The sequence below is a fragment of the Chelon labrosus genome (genome assembly GCF_963514085.1).
Source record: "Chelon labrosus genome assembly, chromosome: 19".
NCBI lineage: Eukaryota > Metazoa > Chordata > Actinopteri > Mugiliformes > Mugilidae > Chelon > Chelon labrosus.
Window position 1 is genome coordinate 9,193,517 of NC_140352.1, and position 18,503 is coordinate 9,212,019.

Sequence of the window (18,503 nt, forward strand, 5' to 3'; positions counted from 1 at the left end):
CAAGCGAATGCAGAAAGTGCGTCCACAAATCAAATTGTAACTTCAGCATATGGACCTATGGCACACCTGTGCTGGTGCTGGCGACCCAGCTGGGTGAGGGCTGCTCCTGTAGGATGGCACTGCTGCTCTTTGACTTGGGCACCGTACGCCATGAAGGTCCTGACATCAGCACCCGTTTCTGTTGCCCCACCTCCCTGCGAGGAAAGAGGGAAAGAAAAGAGACCAAAAAAACAAAAAAGAGATTTTGATAACCCAGACAATGCAGACAGACAAATGTGTTCACTGATTTATCTGTTGTTATAAACCACTACTTATGGACCATTTGTTCTTGTTAGTGTCACTTTTGTGTTTCAAGTGAAATTGAACAGAAAAAACGAGAGCGACGGAGAAACCAAGAGGGGCAAATGTGATGAACAACACAAGCCGAGAGCTAGACACAGTAATTGTTATATGTGGCTTTCCTACCTGTCAGGGCTGCTGCTGTTCCTCTCACTGCTCTCGTAGCCACTCTCCATCCTCTGGATCAGACGTGGCTGGTGCTCCACCCCTCTCAGAGGTGGAGGGGCAGGGGGACCCATCGTCCGCCCGCTGCCCTGAGACCTGGGCTGCCCGACCAGCCCAAACCCCGCCTCCAACTCCCCGATCTCCCTTCCCTCTGCTTCTTGCAACCCTGGCTCTGGAGCCGGTGCCGCAGAGGGGAGGGGGTCTAGGGGCTCTGGAGGGAGTGGGGGCCCTGGAAGAGTGCTGTAGCCCAGGGAAGAGCCTCTCTGTCGGGTGAAGATGCTGTCGATGTTCAGGGCCTCTCTCCTGGGCCTCCAGGTTGGCCTGTAACGGCCTCCTGAAGAACTAGAGAGCAGAGGAGGAGGAAGTTACACTGGACACGTCTGTAGTGGAAAGAATCTCAAATTAACCTGCAGCTGAAAATAGTAAACATAGGACACGTTTTAAACATTTCCACCAGCAGTGAGCTGGAATTTAATTTGGCGGTGCAGCTCTGCTCTTTTGATGTTTATGATAAAATATGAGACTTTTATAACATTTAATGAGTGAATATTTAGATAAACCTCTAAAATTCATGTCTAAATTCAAAACAGAAACAGTATCAGGGAGGTGGGGGCTGTTATATTTAACTGTAACATTCCTCCACCCTCCACCAAATGCACATTTTTATTATTTTTGGTTAACATAACTGATAGCCAGCCAGTAGCGTGACTCTGATAGTCAATATCAGGGCAAAAGTCACATTAACATTACGAAATGAGACTAAAATTTGCTCAAGGCTTTAAATAAAGTGCAGGCATTTGAAGGCAAAATCCAAATGTGCTGCTTTAAATTTTATCTCCACAACATTTATTTGACATTTACAGTAACTAGTAACCTTTCAGATTGGGGTTTAGCCTTAAAATAGTAATGTATAAAATACATCACACTATTACAGAAGTTGTTTGCAGCCTTTTGGCTTTGGACTTCATAAAAAATTGTAGTTCTGGTTGGGAACTACACACACATTCAGACATTTCCAAACACACTTTCCCAACTACATATCTCACACAGTTTGATGTTGAAGACCATATGCCAAATGAGATTTGTCTAGCCCTTTTTTCTTAATCATTAATCATCTCAGAAGCCCCCAGATTTATCTTGTGACTCTTTATGGCTAAACTATATCTCCGATTTAATAGACGTCAGCTGTAAAATAATCTATATTAACAATCTAATAATGTCATATATAAGAAGTACTGTAGTACAATAAGAATAATGTCACATGGGTCATTTAACTGCAAAATATAATATTTTCACATGTCTACCCTTGGTTTCCTGAAGTTATAAAGATGTATACCGTGGATATGGCGGCACAAAAGTGCTGTTCAAATAAATTCTAATAAATTAATCATTAAAACATTTTGAGTGTGAATTCAAAGGCGCTATGTCGAACGGTGTGTAACAGCGGTGCAGTACCTGGACTTGCTCTCGCTGCTAGTGCTTTCATCCTCCCAGTGGGGGCCCCCAGCCCCGCCCTCGCAGCCCCCGACTCCTGACGAAGAGGAGGAGGACAGGGGGCGAGAGGAAGAGGAAGAGGAGGTGAGGGGCCTGCGGGAGGAGAGGAGGAAGACGGCCGTCTCCTTGTACTCCTGCAGGGGAGGAGAAGGCGGGCGGGGAGGACCCTCCACTGCTGACTCTGAGCGTGGGAGAAAAGGGAGGGGAAAGAAAATCCAATAACATTTTTATTTATCCCACAGGGGGCAATTATGTAGGCAGCGGTGCAAATAAATGTGAGAATAACCACTAACGAGGCACATAACCTGAAGAGTCTGCAGTGATGAAGCAAAGAACTCAGTTCAACTCGAACTTGACCGCTGTTTCAGCTGCAAATACTGTAGGTTCAGGTTCAGAGAACAGATAACTTTGCGTCTGAGCTCGTGGCATTACCTCCAGCGTCAGCACCGAGCGGCGGAGTGCCGATGTCGTGATTACAGACCACCGTGGTCTGGGATTCGCTGGAGAGGTGGCTGCCCGTGGACTGGTGGAGCGATCGGCTACGGGAAGCGCGGTGACTCGAGCTGTCCGTCGAAGAGTCGGTCCGGGTATCGCTGGATATGGACGGCTCCCGACCTGCGAGAGAACGAGAGAAAGAGAGTCGACCTTTTAGGTAATCCCGAATGTGCATATAATGTTTGCAGTCAAAAGCAGGGAAATAAGTTCAGGCTCTGCAGCATAGAGAAGCAGAAGTTGGATTATCAGACTGAAGGTCAGCACTTTAAAGCTGTAACCTCGCATGCACCCAGATGACAAAGACAGAGTAATCTGATCTGATCTGTAGCAGGGTGTATCATCTTTGCTGTACCAGAGTCTTCGCTGTCGTAACCAGCCTTGCTGCTGCTGCTGCAGTGCTGGAGCTCCAGCTGCGGGTTGGAGCTGGTACAGGGGTTGGGGCTCTCCTGCAGTATCACAGGCGTCCCACGGGGGTCAGCGTAGAGCAGCAGCAGGGGCTGATAGTGGCCTTTGATACAGCGAGACACCACGTCCTTCCACTTAGGGCCGATCTGGAGGTGCAGGAGGGGGAACACGCACACAAACACGCACGTTAACATACATAATAAGCACACACACATACAGAGAAAGTAAATCTGTTCTTTGTTAAGGTGTAATATTACACATATTGCACCCAAAGAAGAAGGTCAAATACACTTTGTGCTGCTGTGTGCTCTTATTGATATCATATTAACACATTTGTCATCATCTCAATAATCTAACATGACCCTCAGTCCTTGACACTTTTATCGGTGCAACTCGAGGGTCAAGGACATGTAGATTCACGCGAAGTTTAATCCATTCTCCAGGAAATCGATGCAGTTTTTCAGCCTTTCCGTAAAACGCTTAAATCACGTACGCAGCATACGGTCAGGATTTAAGCGCAACGATTTAAACAAAGACAGATTAAGCTAAAGCTGCCACTACTGTAAAAAGAACTGACTGTGCAGCACTTAAACTAACACACAGCCCAGCTCCTGTCTGTCCTGCTCTCACAGGCACAGCTGAGGATGCAGCAGATGCCGTACAGTGCATCCCCCCCTCTCGTGCTGCAGCATGCAGACTCCAAAACAGCGTCTCACCTCTTTGACGTGGGCGTCGTCGAAGTACATCCACTTGCGTATCTTGGTCTGGAAGAAGAAGGTGGAGTAGTGCTTGCCGTAGTAGCACACCATGCCCACCAAGTAGAGCTCCGCCTGGCGAGCCCTCTCCTCTGTCACACGGTAGAACAACTACAGAGAGAGAGAGGGAGAGAGAGAGAGGGAGAGAGAGGAGGCAGGGAGGGAGGGAGGAGACAGGACGGGAGGGGGAGAGGTGTGCAGCAAGAGGAGATAGAGATGGAGGAGTTAAAGTGAATACAAGCACATTTTTGCTCACCCGGGTTATACGCCGTATATGCAGTAATCCTTCACACACTGCCGTTTCACAAACTCCTCGCTTTCCCCTGCTTGTAAACTGCACACAATCTCTACGCCGCTGCAGACACGCTGCAGCTTCTCGCACAGGAGCCGTGCACAGATCTCACATTGACGCCTCCGTAAGGTCACCCGCTGCAGAGAACGCTGCTGCTACCTGGACGGTTTTAAATGCGCACAGACCAAATGTGAGCTAAATACGGACACGGTTTAAATATATCAACCAAACCGTCCACACAAATCGTGTACCCCGACTGTTAGTTTCATCCCACAAAAAAGCGGGGTTAAAAACACGGCGGCCGGCAGAGACAGAACACAGAGGGGAAAAACTTGACTCACTGTAACACATATTCACGTATGCATTATTCATGGAGATCACTTCTGGATGCGGCTGGAGATGTTACGAGGGGCATTAAAATGCATCAACATTACTCAGTCGTGACACGGAGTATCGGGGTCGAACATGTGTGTGTGTGTGTGTTCCTCGCTTTTATAAAGTTGTGGGGGCCAAACTTCTTCAGAATACTCAAGTCGTGGGGTCAATTTTTCCCGAGCTCCACAACTGTTTGAGGGTTAAATCCTGTTAATACTTGGATTTAGAGGACAGGTGATGGACAGGGAAATCCCTTATGTCAATGAATGTCCTCGAAAAGATAGTGATACCAGTGCGTGCGAGGTGAGAAAGCTGCAGCAGGAGTTGTAGGAGAAACAGCCTCAGCTCTGTGTGAAATTAATGGATTTGAGGCTGATTGTGTCCTTGTTTGTCTGACTGAGCATGTGCACATTTGAATGCACACAATTCTTTGCACGTGTTTAAAGGTGCTTCTTTAGAGGTGGATTAGCCAAGCAGATGAAGGCCCAGAAACATCTCCAGACACAGTACATGTTTTCAACACTCTGATGCCAAAGGAACTAGTGGCTTTTCTAAGATGTTCTGACAATATAGCACAAATATAAGGCTATGAGTCAGTCACCTGTGTGCCACAAATGGGAATTTATCCCAAGAGTTTGCATCAGATCATATTTTCTTGGAAAGGCTTGCATTCGTAGGATATACTATATGCTGGTATCGCTTTTTGTTTTGTCTTCCTTACCTTAACCGTGTCATGCAGGGAACGCAAAATCCTTAATCCTTATTGTCACTCACAAAGCATCAAAACTAAGCAACAAGTAACAGACTAAAGGATTTCTTCACTTAGCTGTTTATGCCCCGACATCAACAAGAAAGCATCAGTTATCAGACAAAATTAATTAAGTCCAATAAACTCAATAAATTCAGTCCTACGCTAACATGCTGATGTTTAGCATGCAATGCTACCAAGAAAGATTAGCATTTAACATTTCCAATTAGTACTAGACACCTATACACCAATTAAGCATAACATTATGACCACCTTCCTAATATTGTGTAGGTCTCCCTTGTGCCTCTAAAACAGTTCTGACTCATCAGAGAATGGACATGGGCCTTCTGAGGGTGTCCTGTGGTGACAGTAGTGTAGTGGGGGGCCTTTGGGTCCTATGGGTTGAGGGGAGAGGCTTCTGTGGATCATCCCACAGATACTTGATCATTTTGGGATCTAGTGAATTTGGAGGCCAAGTCAACACGGTGGCACAGTGGGTAGCGTTGGTGCCTCACAGCAAGAAGGTCGCTGGTTCAAATCCCCGGGGCGGAGGCCTTTCTGTATGGAGTTTGCATGTTCTCCCCGTGTCTGCGTGGGTTTTCTCCGGGCACTCCGGTTTCCTCCCATCATCAAAACATGCTAGGTGTTAGGCACCGGTCAGGTTGGGCCACAGTGGCGGCGCGCGCGAGTGCAGCGGCTCAGGACCAACCCTCCATGTCTGACCATGCAATCTCGTTATATGATACTTGTATAATATAATGACAAATAAAGGCTCTTTATCTTTACCTTGTGCAACAAAACTAAGTAACAGGTAACAGACTAAAGGATTTCTTCATGATTTTTTTAGTTGTTCCTAAAGCATTTTTGTGTGTGTGCCTGTGTCAGGCTGCATCCTGCTGGGGATGGCTACTGCCATCAAGGAGTGTCATTGCTATGGGGTGGGGGTACCTGGTCTGCTCTAAGTAACTTTCACACGAATGAATGCCAAGTCTAAAAGTTTCCCAGCAGAACACTGAATTGTCACAAGATGGTCAGTGTTATTTACTTCACATACTTCACGGTCATAATGTTTTGCCAGATCAGTGTGTGTAGAGGAAAGTTTAAATCATTGGGCTGCTTCAAGCCAAAACTTCCGAAACGTCTGAAAAATTAAACCTCCAACATGGTAGTGTCAAAAAGTGCAGTACCTGGAGTGGCCACTTGGGGCTGCCTACAAAACGGAGTCAATCCCCATTGACCTCATTGACCTGTCTAACTTTACAGCTGAAATAAACACATTTACAACCTTGTACAAAAACAGTTTTAGTCTCTCTATAATATAATGTCCCCATTTGTGACAACTGTACAGGGTGTCAGGCTTAAGTGGACGCTACGGGGACTACAGTCTTTGGGCCCTTCAATGTTCATGTTGAGGTTGGCGCCTGGCCTTGGACATGTCTGTTATAATGATGTATAATATATATAACAATAATCCCCTTACATCTCCCAGACGAAGGCAGGTTCCCAGGCTGTGTATGACGTCCTCGGCAAGGTCAGAGTGGTCTGAATCCCACACCAGACCAATGGACACAATCTCCGGTGAGTTCATCAGCACCCGGCGGATACGCAGGACCTCCCCACAGTTACTCTGTGACGGAGAGAGAGAGAGAGAGAGAGTGCGTGATTAAACAGGTTTATTCATCGTGTGTTTTGAGGCAGAGAGCGTGCCTTTATTTGAACACATGCAGACGCACGCACAAATAAACTGAACTGCAGGAGAGTGAGGGGCAGAGATAAAAGGCAGGAGGGAAGAGACGATGAAAGGATGGTAAGAGAGAACGACAGAGGAAGAAGAAGTGCTGCGCCGAGTTTGTATTTGTCCCTTTGGGCCTTATGTTGAGTTCAGAACCGTGTGTTCTGAATCCTTCCTTTGAGTCATGACCCACCGCAGAGCTGGTACACACACACACACACACACATACACAAAAGCCGACACACATGCACACACACAAGCATGAACGCAGTGCTGGCAGAGCGGTCTCGGAAACAGCCTGAGAACACCCTGGCAACCAGACACTTTGCCAAACACAACCCTCACACACACACACACACATGCACAATCTCACACACACACACACACACACACAGAGGCCTCGCTTTGTGGGCGGCGGGCCGTCTTTCACTGGCACCAGAGATGGCAGGAAGGTATTCTGCCAGGGTCTGCTCCTCAAGTCCCAGAGAGGGACACAAACACCGAGCCAGGGAGCAGCACAGCACTGAGGCCAGGGCTGGCTGTTTGGCCGGGACACGCGCACGGGACGCGCAGCTTCAGCTTTCGCCGTGCTGCCTCACTGCCGAGAACAGCCACCGACAACATCATCCATCAAACGATTGTACAAACAGATTCGCTCTGCTTCATAATACAACATTGATCGGCGCAGTCTCATCTCAGAATTTTATATGCACAGATTGTTTTTTTAATTCTTTTCTTTTTTTTTTCTCGTGGCTATGCAGACCTTTCCATTAGACGGTGGGTTATATAACAAGGGCTGCTGGTCAAGTGATACTGTAGGTTTGCAGAATGCTGATTGTGGCATTTTTCGCAGCACAATGAAACGACTCGGGGAAAATGTTTGCACTCGGATTCTCTGACAACTCACAAAATAAGCGGACAGTCGTGGTTTTAAACAACACAGAACACAGAAGTTCATCGCAACTTGGGCCTAATCTTCGAGATGTTTAGATCTAGGAAAGAAACACCACACCGGTGTCCGATGAAGCAAGACACATGGCCAGAGTGGCCGGATGACGAGGCAGCTGCAAACCAGCCAATAGCTTAGCTAAATAATCTGAAGCATGTTATTATATTATATCGATAAGAATGGATATGAGATTAACAAATATAAGTAAAACCCAACGCCCTGTTCCACAAAAGAACAAATACTACATTCACAATCACACATGATTTGGGGACTTCTAATAAGCCATATTCAACAAAGGTGCATCTTATCTGATCTTATCCTATTTCAAGGAGGTGCAGCTTGTAGTTTTAGATAAAGAGACACCAAATTATTTGAAAAATAAATTTGGTGTGAGACTTTTTCTCTAATCTCTCTAATTTAGACATTTATGAATTAGGGGTGGGACTTGATTAAAAAAATCGAATTAATTAGAGGCTTTGTAATCAATTAATCTTGATTAATCGCATTTTAATCGCAAGAATATTTGCCCCAAAAAGCAACATTTTTTTATTTTTTATTTAAATGGATTTTAGTGGTCGACTAAATCAAATAATAGACACAGACATGAATATTGTAAACTCGAGCTCTTTTAATGTCTGGAACAATGCACTTCAATTCAAAACAGTAGAAAAAGAAAGAAAATATCTCCGGCCAAAACTGAACAGACCTAATTTAAGTTAATTTGCCACTTTAAGAACCGTATTGACTTTAAATGGTTAAAAAAAAAAAAAAAAACAGTTTGGGCTAGTGACACATCTTACACGTACTCGGACCGGGACTGCTAGTGCTAACAGCTCCGGCGGTTTCTGTGCTCACTGCAACATGCTTTGCATTTAGATGGTACCGTAGGGTTGAAGTGCTTTTTTTTTTTTTTTTTTAATAAAACTTACCTTCCATCAGACCTAGCAACGTGCTTTCATCCAATTCCTCCATATTTGGTAGCCGTTAGCCGAGCTCTGACGTGTGCATCAGTGTAATCGGTTTACCAGGAAATCGTGCACGGACAAAAGCTCCACGATTAAATGCGTTTATTAATCGTAATTAACATGTTAGAGTCCCACCCCATTATGAATATCTTAAAATCGCTATTTGGTGAATAGACTGTGACTATTCTGCAGTTTGTAGGACGTCAGAACCCAAAAAAAGGTTGAAGACCACTTGTTTCATCCTTAGCGATGTGTTGTAATTTAAATATTATTTTATCCGTTGTGTAAAATCTTAAACTATGGATGTAGCAAAGAAACAACTGACAATATTTCCCTTCTCCCTTTAAAGGATCTCTAACCTGCACTGAAGTAGAGTACTTGAGTGAATGTACCTATTTACTTTCCACCACTTCTTGGACTTGAATCCAAAAGAGCACTTGGGCAGTTAAGTACAGTTCTGAGATACTTGTCTATTCGTTTTACATACACAAGATTATGGCCGGCTTATGATGCACTGCAGCACCTCCACGTGCCCGGTAGCATCTTAAGTCGTACGTCTGAGACAGCTGGTAAAGTCGAGGAGTTAAAGCAGAAACTTCTCCCGCTGCAGCATCAACACCGATCCGGTTCATTAAATTGAGTTTAGTTTATACCTGACTAAATTTTAAAACCCAGAACTTTGGCGTCAAGCAAACATCCTCACACTGTCCTGCAACATCTTCCAGCAGCCTCTCTCAAATCCAAATACCATCGCTTTGTTTGAGCAAAGCCCAAGGTGGTATTAACAGAGCTCGGCGCTGCAAGTGATGGAAGATAAACAGAGGCAGGTCGTGTGTCTGTCCCGCAGGACTGTGAGCACAAGGTTTGCACCGTGCGCGTTGGTGCGCGCTGCAGCAGATGAGGTGTTAAGAGAGGGGCAGCTTGCTTCGACTGTGCCCAGAAAGGGAGCGCTCTTTTGTGCGGACACCTTGGCAGAGACTGGTGGTTGTGTTCGGCCAAACTGGATCAATTCAACAGCAGCCTTCTTTCCCCATGTGGCAGCACAACACACCGTCCTGCAGAGCCGCTACCGACACCTCTCTTCTTCCTGTAATCACTCCCGGACACACTATATATCAGGGACATTGTTTCAAACAGATCCACCTCCGAATACTAAAACATGCTTTCCCGCTTGCAGATACTAGAAGACGATGATCACAGTAAAGGAGGTCAACGAGGACAGCTCAGAATATGCTTCCGCTAATAGAAAGTGAAGAGAGAAAAATGGGAGGAAGATGCAAATGAGATGCTGATTATGTAACACAGAAGAAGAAGAAGAAGAAGGAAAAACCAAGGAGTGATGAAACTACTGGTACATGAACCTGATTTTCACCCTGGATTGTGTCAGTAACATAACAGAAGTGCACTTTTCCTGCACTGAAGTCGACAAATTGACGACTATACACTGGGTGCACGCTTGAAGTGTGTGTCGTGTGCTCTCACGGGGCAGTTGCGCAGGTCTCCCATGTTGCTGGCGTTGCGGAGCAGTTCGCCGAACATGTCCGGCGTGGCCTTCTCTCTGCACTCCAGCATCCTCACCGCCTGGTTACTGCAGCATCAAACACACACATCAGAAATCGCACACTTCGCTCGTGAACAGAGGGAGAAATCTATCGTCAGATCCAAATGTGCCGCCGCTTCCCCGTCTCTAAACTTTATCCGCTTCTTTGCTGGCTGTGCATTTATAAGCAGCACGAAAATACCCCGGGAAGTAAAACGATTGCCGGCAAATTATGTCTAAGTCCCACGGCTTGCTCGGGCGACAGCTCTCCAGTCGGTCCCAGAGGCTTTTCCCATTCTGCTTTAATAAAGAAAACAAAACAAAGCAGGAACAAATGCAGATCTAGATTGTACAGCCTGAAATGAAGGCTGTGGAAATTTCCTCTCGGACTGATCGCGATCATTAACCTCCTCAAGTGGTCGAGTTTTTTTGAAGCAATAACGATGCATTACCGTTATCGTATACAGTTAGCATAATTTCATTAAAGCTTTACAGCACAAACAAAACTATTCTTTGGAGACGTCGGCGGCAGCTGCTTTAAGCGACGACACTCTAACACTAAGCTGCGTTCATCCCTTTTAAGTACAATTGTCCTCTGAAGGACAAACTCAAATACACGTTATTATTCTCTGTGAATGCCAAATTAACTCGTGAGGAGAGAGTCCGCCTCGGGCTCGGTACCGTGAATCAGATTAGTTCATTATCTGGTGAAGCATTCCTTTAAGAATAACGATTAAAAAAAATAAATAAAAACCATCTAAATCTCCTCCTCCTCCTCCTCCTCATCTGCCCCAGTCTCCTCTCGTCCTCTCATACCTTCCATTAGCCCCAAATGAACTCAACCTCTTCGCCGTGCTCTCTCTCGCTCGATTTCAACCCCTCGCTCGCCCTCTCCCCTTCAGACACACAATCAGATGCGGGGGTTAAGAAAGCTTGAGGCGTTTACTTTGTCTCTTTGCTGCCCTCTGATTATCTTACTCCTGTTGACTTTGCATATTTGGATATGTAGACTGTAAACAGGAGGCTTCAGAGCGGGTAAAAATAGCCTGGCAGTGCTAACAGGCACAAACACAGACTGGTGGCACCTCTGTGCCCCGCAACTACCTTGACATGCTGTGTTTATTTGTACTTTTGCCCCCCTCCACCCCATTTACTCCTCTATTTCCTCTGCCGTGTTTCATCTCCGAAAAGGGATGTGTAGGGATATACCCTCTTGTTTCCTGCTCTTTCCAGCCCGCTGTTCCACTTATAGATTTACGTTGCTGCCCCCTTGGGTCTACTGAATCAAACTCCTGATTGATTACTTCCCCTGCTCCTTATTTCATTGACTCTGTGCTATGTAACATCTCAGAGCATGCACATGCACTTCCCCTGTGTGTAGATTTACCTGTATCCTTCTTTACATGGAGGGGAGGGAGAGGAGGGGGAAGCACTGCATATACATGAACATACATGTGTGTGTGTGTGTGTGCATGATGTGTGTTTATATGTGTGTGAACGGTTCAGTGTGCAGCAGGGACCCGCGCAGGAAAGAAGGGAACACGCTGTACCTTCCTTTACTGCCACCCAGCCACAGCTTGCTGCCAGATTTACTGCAGTGTGTGTGTGTAGGTAGGTGTGTGTGTGTGTGTATAGGTGTAGGTGTGTGTCTGGTCTTACCAGAGGGACGTAGTGGAGATGTAATGAACCATCTGAATGAAGGGCAGGGGGTCCGATGTGGCTCCACAGCTGTTACACACACACTGCAAACAGAAATTCATCACGGGGCGTCACTCTCGCGCTCCTTTATTTATTTTAATTAATGCCACGGAAAAAAAGTGAAGCAGCTTGTTTAAGGAGCGGAGGGAGCGAGGGAGCGAGCGGCGTCTCCTACCTGTTCGAACAGAGTCATGGCAAACTTCTGGTGTGGGATGCAGTGTTTGGCCGTGCAGATGTCCTCTCGGCTCTCGGCGCTGATGTGGAAGTGGATGCGCATCAGGAGGTTCTCCTGAGAAGCATGTGGCAAAAGGCATCTGTTATCTGTTGTTTACGTTATATTCATATGTACAGTGTGTGTGCGTGTGTGTGTCTGTGTGCGATCGTTCCTCCCTGTCGGTGCTCTTGTTAATCTGACCGTGGGAGCAGCATCTATATTTCATAAGAAGCCGACGGATTCCCTGACTGAACACATTTACTGCCAATCGATCAGACAGCGCCTCTCGGGCTCACACAGAAAAAACACACACACACATCGACACACGGTGGAGGTCTTTAAGACAGAAACGAGGCAGAGGGGAAGCAACAGGAAGCAATGAAGGTGAAAACACGTTTTTATCATTTAACGGAGCATCAGGGTCTTGAATGTTTTAATAAACTAATTTTATGCTAATTAAACATTAAATACTGGGTAAAAATATCTTCTCTTTAGCTTAGTCTTTCCCTTAATTATCTATGTAAAGTGTTTATTTCAGCAAAAACAATAAAACGCTAATCTCGTCACGGCCTATGTAAAGACAACTGGACTGGTTTGAGTTTTCTTGAAGAACTTTTACCATGATCCAAGAGGTGTCCTCAGTCCTCAGTGACTGGTTGGGGACTGAGAGATCTTTATTCATTATTCATCAGCGTCTGACAACACAGACTGAACATCTGTCCATTCACCCCCCATTCACACCTCGAGTCTGGAGGGTTTCTTGCACTTAATGCGTCCTTAAGGTTCATTTAGGGTACTGCGGGAGATGGACGCCGCAACCTACGCACATAGCCTATACACGGTGTGAGCCATTTATCCTTGTGAGTCTGGTCACTTTGTAAAACTCCACCCAAACACTACTCGGCGCTGTGTCTTTTTTGCCAGTCGGGTTAATTTTTGTTTCTATTTCCTGCTTTACTTTCAACAATGGTGACTGAAACTTTCTGCAAAATTTCGCAAAAGACGAGTCCAACAAATGTTTGTATCTAGAACCTTCTCAGTTAACCTTTCCTCCATGTGTTCCATCTTTATTGATCCAAAACAATCAAATCGATAAGTGCCGAAATGGAGAAGCAGCTGGAAGTACTGAAGCGGAAACACGGTACTACCAAGCGGACCAATCACAGCTCTTGTGGTCTGCGGCTCCATGGCGCGTGGTGACAGTTCTGGGGAGGTGCAAGTCAAGCTACGGTGTTAGGGTCTGCGTAGGGTCGGCATCAAACAGAAGCCTAAATCGCCTATCAGATTACCACTAATCCTGGAAAAGAAGATACCACCCAGGTTAATCTGACCAGCATCCTCTAACTCAGGTGAGTAACACCTATAGGAACATCTGTAGGTGATGCACATAAAAAAAAAGCCCAGAATCCCTACCAGTCATTTAAACCGAAGAAGGTACTCGGACGATGGCGAAACGGCTTCAAGAAAACTCAAACAAGTTCAGCTGGCCTTGTTTCAGATTTGCTTTAGATAATCAGTTTAATCAGTTAATTTAATTGATTTACTGTCGCAGCTTAATTAAATTCTTTCTGTTGTCTGCGGGACTGATAGTGAGTGTGACGTCTGCAGCTGCAGGAAGTACCACAAATTGTCAATGCGCAGCATCAGAAACAACAAATTAGCAGCCGCCTGCTGCACTGTACGGGTCATTTTATTGTTAAAGTAATGCTCGCACCTTCCATCAGCTAAAAGACACAAGAGACAAAATGATGAGGAACAACATGATACAGGGGAGAGTCAGAAAACAAAAAAACATATTTCTTGGCGTCTCCTTTGTTCCACATCCTCCGTCCCCTGAAGATTTCTGACTGCAGTGAAGACGTGAGACTTCCTCAGACGCTCACTCAGATCAGCCTTAAGGCTTCACTTCTCCCGCTTGTATGTGTGTCTGTGGGTGTGTGTGTGTGTGCTGTCGCAAACTCACAAAGCACTCAGCAGCGTCGTCCATGATGCCCAGCTGAAAGCGCTGTTCGTCTTGGAAAGTCTTGGCCAGGGCACTCCTTAGAGCGTCCGACGGCAGGACACGCTCACTGCTGAACTGGAACTGAGCGAAGATACTCTGCAGACACAGACATATGTAAAAATCTATTAATGATTTAAACCGCTGCTACAAATATGCCACACTTTTCCTGAAAAGACTCCTGGATTGTTTGAGTGCGTTTGCTTCACACGGACTGGAGCAAAATGTCCGTAAATGGGCACCACGTCCGGTTAACTGACCCACAAAACCAGAACCAGTGGAACTAGTTGTCAGCTTGTCAGGAACCAAAGTGTTGCACGACAAACTCTGACCGTACCACAGCGAACGCCGCGGCTGAGGCCCTGCTGGCCTCGATATCAGACCCTATCAATAATAAATGGCATTTGTAGTGCACTTTTCTCTGACAAAAACAGCTCCGAGAGAGCTTTGTAGTGGCAAAATAGATCCGAATCAAACTGTTGCAGGGAGAAAGCTAGGCCACTGAAGTGTGTTTTGAGGGCAGCGTTCGGAGTTTAAAATGGAGTATCAATCAGTTTAGAGTGGGACTATTTACTCTGTTTACATCGACGCAGGCCCAGCCAGCAACACTGATCATGACCCCACATGCAAGCATTCGATTCTTCTGTTTTATTTAGATCTGTGAGGGTTATCTGTCAAGATTTAAGAGATTTTTAAACAATAAATTTGACAGTTATTACCTAAATCGTTGTCCTATTTCCTCCAGGAATTTATTCTGATATTTCCCGTAAACAGGTTTTACTTCAGTGTCTCAACTCTTAAATATACTGTGAAAATAAAAATTGGAGTGAAAGAGGTGGTTTAACTCTATACATATTGCAGATTCATGCGATCATAATTCACAGCAAATTCTGCACAAATAGTATTCCTGTTTACGAGATTGATTTTCAAACAAACTTAGGATTGTGTGCACTTAAAGGGGAACTACTGATTTTTACAACCTGGACTTTATTTCTGGCATAAAATACGATCGTTCACTCACCCATATAACTTTGGTGTCATTTGGAGTCGTTCAGACGATATTTACATCCACGTATATCCATATAGTGGGAGTGAATGGGGCACCGAAACGCAGCCTCTAAATAACGCATTATCTGCCGCGAAACTCGTTCATGTCACCAATATTTTGTTATGATACGCTAGTGCTATTAAGTCCGGAGTTACCTGTTATCATTATACAGGGTCTGTAGATTGACCTACTAACCTCTGACCTGGACGATGTCATTTCTGCATGCGGCTTGTTTACCTGTAATTTGCTACTGCTAGTTTTTTGCAACATGGCTGAATATTTTTCCGATTCTGAGGTTGTGGACGACGACTTTGTTTATGATGGACCTCCTTACCGTTTTGAGCCAGAGTATACGGATGAGGAGCTCGTTGAAAGGAGGATACGGAGGCAGAGAGAGGAACAGCTGGACAAAGAACAACAAACCGCTGCACGTCCGCGAATAGACAACAGGTAACTCCGGACTCAACGGGGAATAGGACTAGCGTATCATAACAAAATATTGGTGAAATGAACGAGTTTAGCGGCAGATAATGCGTTATTTAGAGGCTGCGTTTCGGTGCCCCAGTCACTCCCACTATATGGATATACACAGATCTAAATATCGTCCGAACGACTTCAAATGACACCAAAGTTATATGGGTGAGTAAACGATCGTATTTTATGCCAGAAATAAGGTCCAGGTTGTAAAAAACAGTAATTCCCCTTTAAATCAAGATGCAGGATAAACAGCAAGTGTTATTAAAATTGCAGCAGAAGTAAAAAACATACGTGGAAATAACTAAATCCTTGTCAATGTGAATCTTAAAATGTGGTGATTTCAGTTCAAGCTGAGGCAGGGAGAGTAACTTTTGACTGAGAGCTGCAGCGTCCAAAGAGGCAGAGATAAAAGCACGGATGACACTCTCCAAATTGCCAACGGATAAAAATGACCTAATTTTTTGTTGGTAAGAATCCTCAGCTGGAAAAAAATATATATATAAAAAAAGAAGCAACTATTTTGGACCGAGACTAAAACAGCCTGAAAACAGAAATAAACTCGAGTCGGCCTGACGCGTCAGCGCAGCGGTCGGCGCTCGGATGGTTTCCGTCCCAGCGGTAATTCAATCACAGATTAGACGTCTGGACTGAAAACCTGCACGTGCTCCGTGTCCTGGGGGCTGAGAAACACTATACCGAGTGAAAAATGTTCTAACGCAGTCACAGTCATCTAACGGACTGTGTCATCATTTCAGTCTGGCATCCAAACGTGTAAAATCAGGCCTCGGTAGGATCGTAAACAGCTCCACGCCAACATGTATTCAGTGGACGGTTTTTCATCCAATATTAATTAATGGATCTATTCCCTGCAGGTACACACTGGAAACTTTATGATGGAAAAATAAAAAAGAATCAATGCTGCGATATGAAAAAAGCCACATCCAGTAATATAATTTTTTTTTTTTTTTGTGATCAATAGGAACAACTGGATCCGAGCAGGATGCTGGAAGAGTTATGAAAGGTGATCCAACATTGAAAACTAGAAAGTAAAACTCTTTGACGCAGCTCAGAGAGTCATGCGACACCACTGATGGAAATGCTAATCCCCGACTCCTACGACCTACATCATAAGGGTGTTTTGAGAAGTTACTAAAACTAAAAATGTGATTATTTGAAGAGTAAATCTTGTGCAGCAGAGTGTTGAATCCTACTTTGCCACATTTCTTTCGGCACCATCAGCAAAAACTGACAATACGGCAAACTAAAAGCAGCTGGGAAACTCATCATAGCAGTTAATTTTACCAAAATAAAATTGAGTTACAGCTAAAGCGCGGAAAATCTGTCTTCCCACAGTGCATATTATATACAGTATGCTTACAGTCTAGTCTCTCCAATGCTGAAAATCCACACCAACTGTAATCCAGGTTTGTTAGCGCCTTCAATAATTTTCTTTTTTTTTTTTTTTGTTGATTGTAATCCTTCTTTTGATCTCAGAGTTTTCTTTTTTATCTGGAGCATCAGCGATGACCCTGGTGGAGGCGACGAGCTGAAACGTCTAATAAAGTGGTTCCATTTACCACGAGTGCTGCCGGAGTCTTGACCTTTTCTGCAATTTCTTTTTCTCCTCCGTGCACCTTGGTAGCAGGTGAAGTTGTGCCAGAAATAAATTTCTTTTCTTTCTATCTGGAGCATCAGAAACTTCTCTTGGATTTCACTCTCGCAAATGACCAGAGATTAAATGAATGAATTCATAGAACCTGGGTTATATTAGTAACTTTGGTTTGTACGTGTCTGTGAAGTTTCTCATTCAACCAGGTCGTAGTATTTCCATAAAACTTGCTGAAACAAGGAAACTGGATTTATAGAGTTTCTGAGAGCAAGTAACAGACACTAGTCGTGAAAGTTTCTGATGGACAGCGCCCACAGATGTTCCTATTTTCCTAGCTCCACAACAGTCCTTTAGAACCGATGAAGCTATGTGGATGAAATGTCTTCAAGAATCCAGCTGCCTTTGTTTCAGCTTGTTTTTATTTAACTCCTAAAACCTGTAAGCTGCTATAATTCCGCTCCCCTCTTCAGCTTCCAGCAAATAATTACTGCCACAGACTTAAAACTCCAGTATACCGCAAAATACAGCATGGTACAGATTTACCTGCAGCAGATTATCTTAATCAATATTGCATGAGCTCGTTTGGCAGGGCCTTGAATTAATTTATATGTAAAAGTGTTGCACTGTAGCTTAACTTGTACGGTAACTTCATTCATTCATTCATTTTCTGTAACCGCTTGTCCTGGAAGGGTCGTGGGGGGGCCTGGAGCCTATCCCAACTGTCATTGGACAGGTCGCCAGTCTATCTCAGGGATAACACAGAGAGACAGACAACCAACGGCCAATTTAGAATCGCCAATGAACCTAACCAGCATGTCTTTGGACGGTGGGAGGAAGCCGGAGTACCCGGAGAAAACCCACGCACACACAGGGAGAACATGCAAACTCCACAGAGAACCCAGAACCTTCTTGCTGTGAGGCATCAGTGCTAACCACCAAACACTTAAAGAAATTAATTATTTTTGGTGCATCCATTCATGCATTTTCAGCCATTTTAAGCCACCATCAAAAGCTTTATCCTCAACTTTAGTCTGCATGGTATAGAAAATATCTTAAATAAATAGATACCTTCCAGATTCCTCCAAAAATAAAAGAGTATACGTACTCCACATCCTCACATCCAATTACTCAACCCAATCTCTCTTCATTCAAGCACCACATGAGTTGTTTCTGTGTCCAGGCTCTTCATCTCAGGTCGACCCTT

The 18,503-nt window shown here is 44.8% G+C and overlaps 1 protein-coding gene across 1 annotated transcript in view; it reads right to left on the bottom strand.

Annotated features, from left to right (window-relative positions):
* The window catches only part of usp54b (ubiquitin specific peptidase 54b), a gene marked incomplete at its 3' end in the record, with an annotated part of 41,559 nt that overhangs the window by 11,991 nt on the left and 11,065 nt on the right, over positions 1 to 18,503 (bottom strand). The window contains exons 3-14 of the mRNA XM_084567292.1: positions 14,130 to 14,264; positions 12,128 to 12,241; positions 11,914 to 11,996; positions 10,197 to 10,302; positions 6,549 to 6,695; positions 3,615 to 3,764; positions 2,846 to 3,044; positions 2,431 to 2,613; positions 2,115 to 2,179; positions 1,960 to 2,060; positions 466 to 846; positions 67 to 194 (exon numbers count right to left, since the gene is read on the bottom strand). Coding sequence (XP_084423418.1) covers positions 67 to 194; positions 466 to 846; positions 1,960 to 2,060; positions 2,115 to 2,179; positions 2,431 to 2,613; positions 2,846 to 3,044; positions 3,615 to 3,764; positions 6,549 to 6,695; positions 10,197 to 10,302; positions 11,914 to 11,996; positions 12,128 to 12,241; positions 14,130 to 14,264 — 1,792 coding nt within the window. The remainder of the gene's footprint in view (positions 1 to 66; positions 195 to 465; positions 847 to 1,959; positions 2,061 to 2,114; positions 2,180 to 2,430; positions 2,614 to 2,845; positions 3,045 to 3,614; positions 3,765 to 6,548; positions 6,696 to 10,196; positions 10,303 to 11,913; positions 11,997 to 12,127; positions 12,242 to 14,129; positions 14,265 to 18,503) is intronic.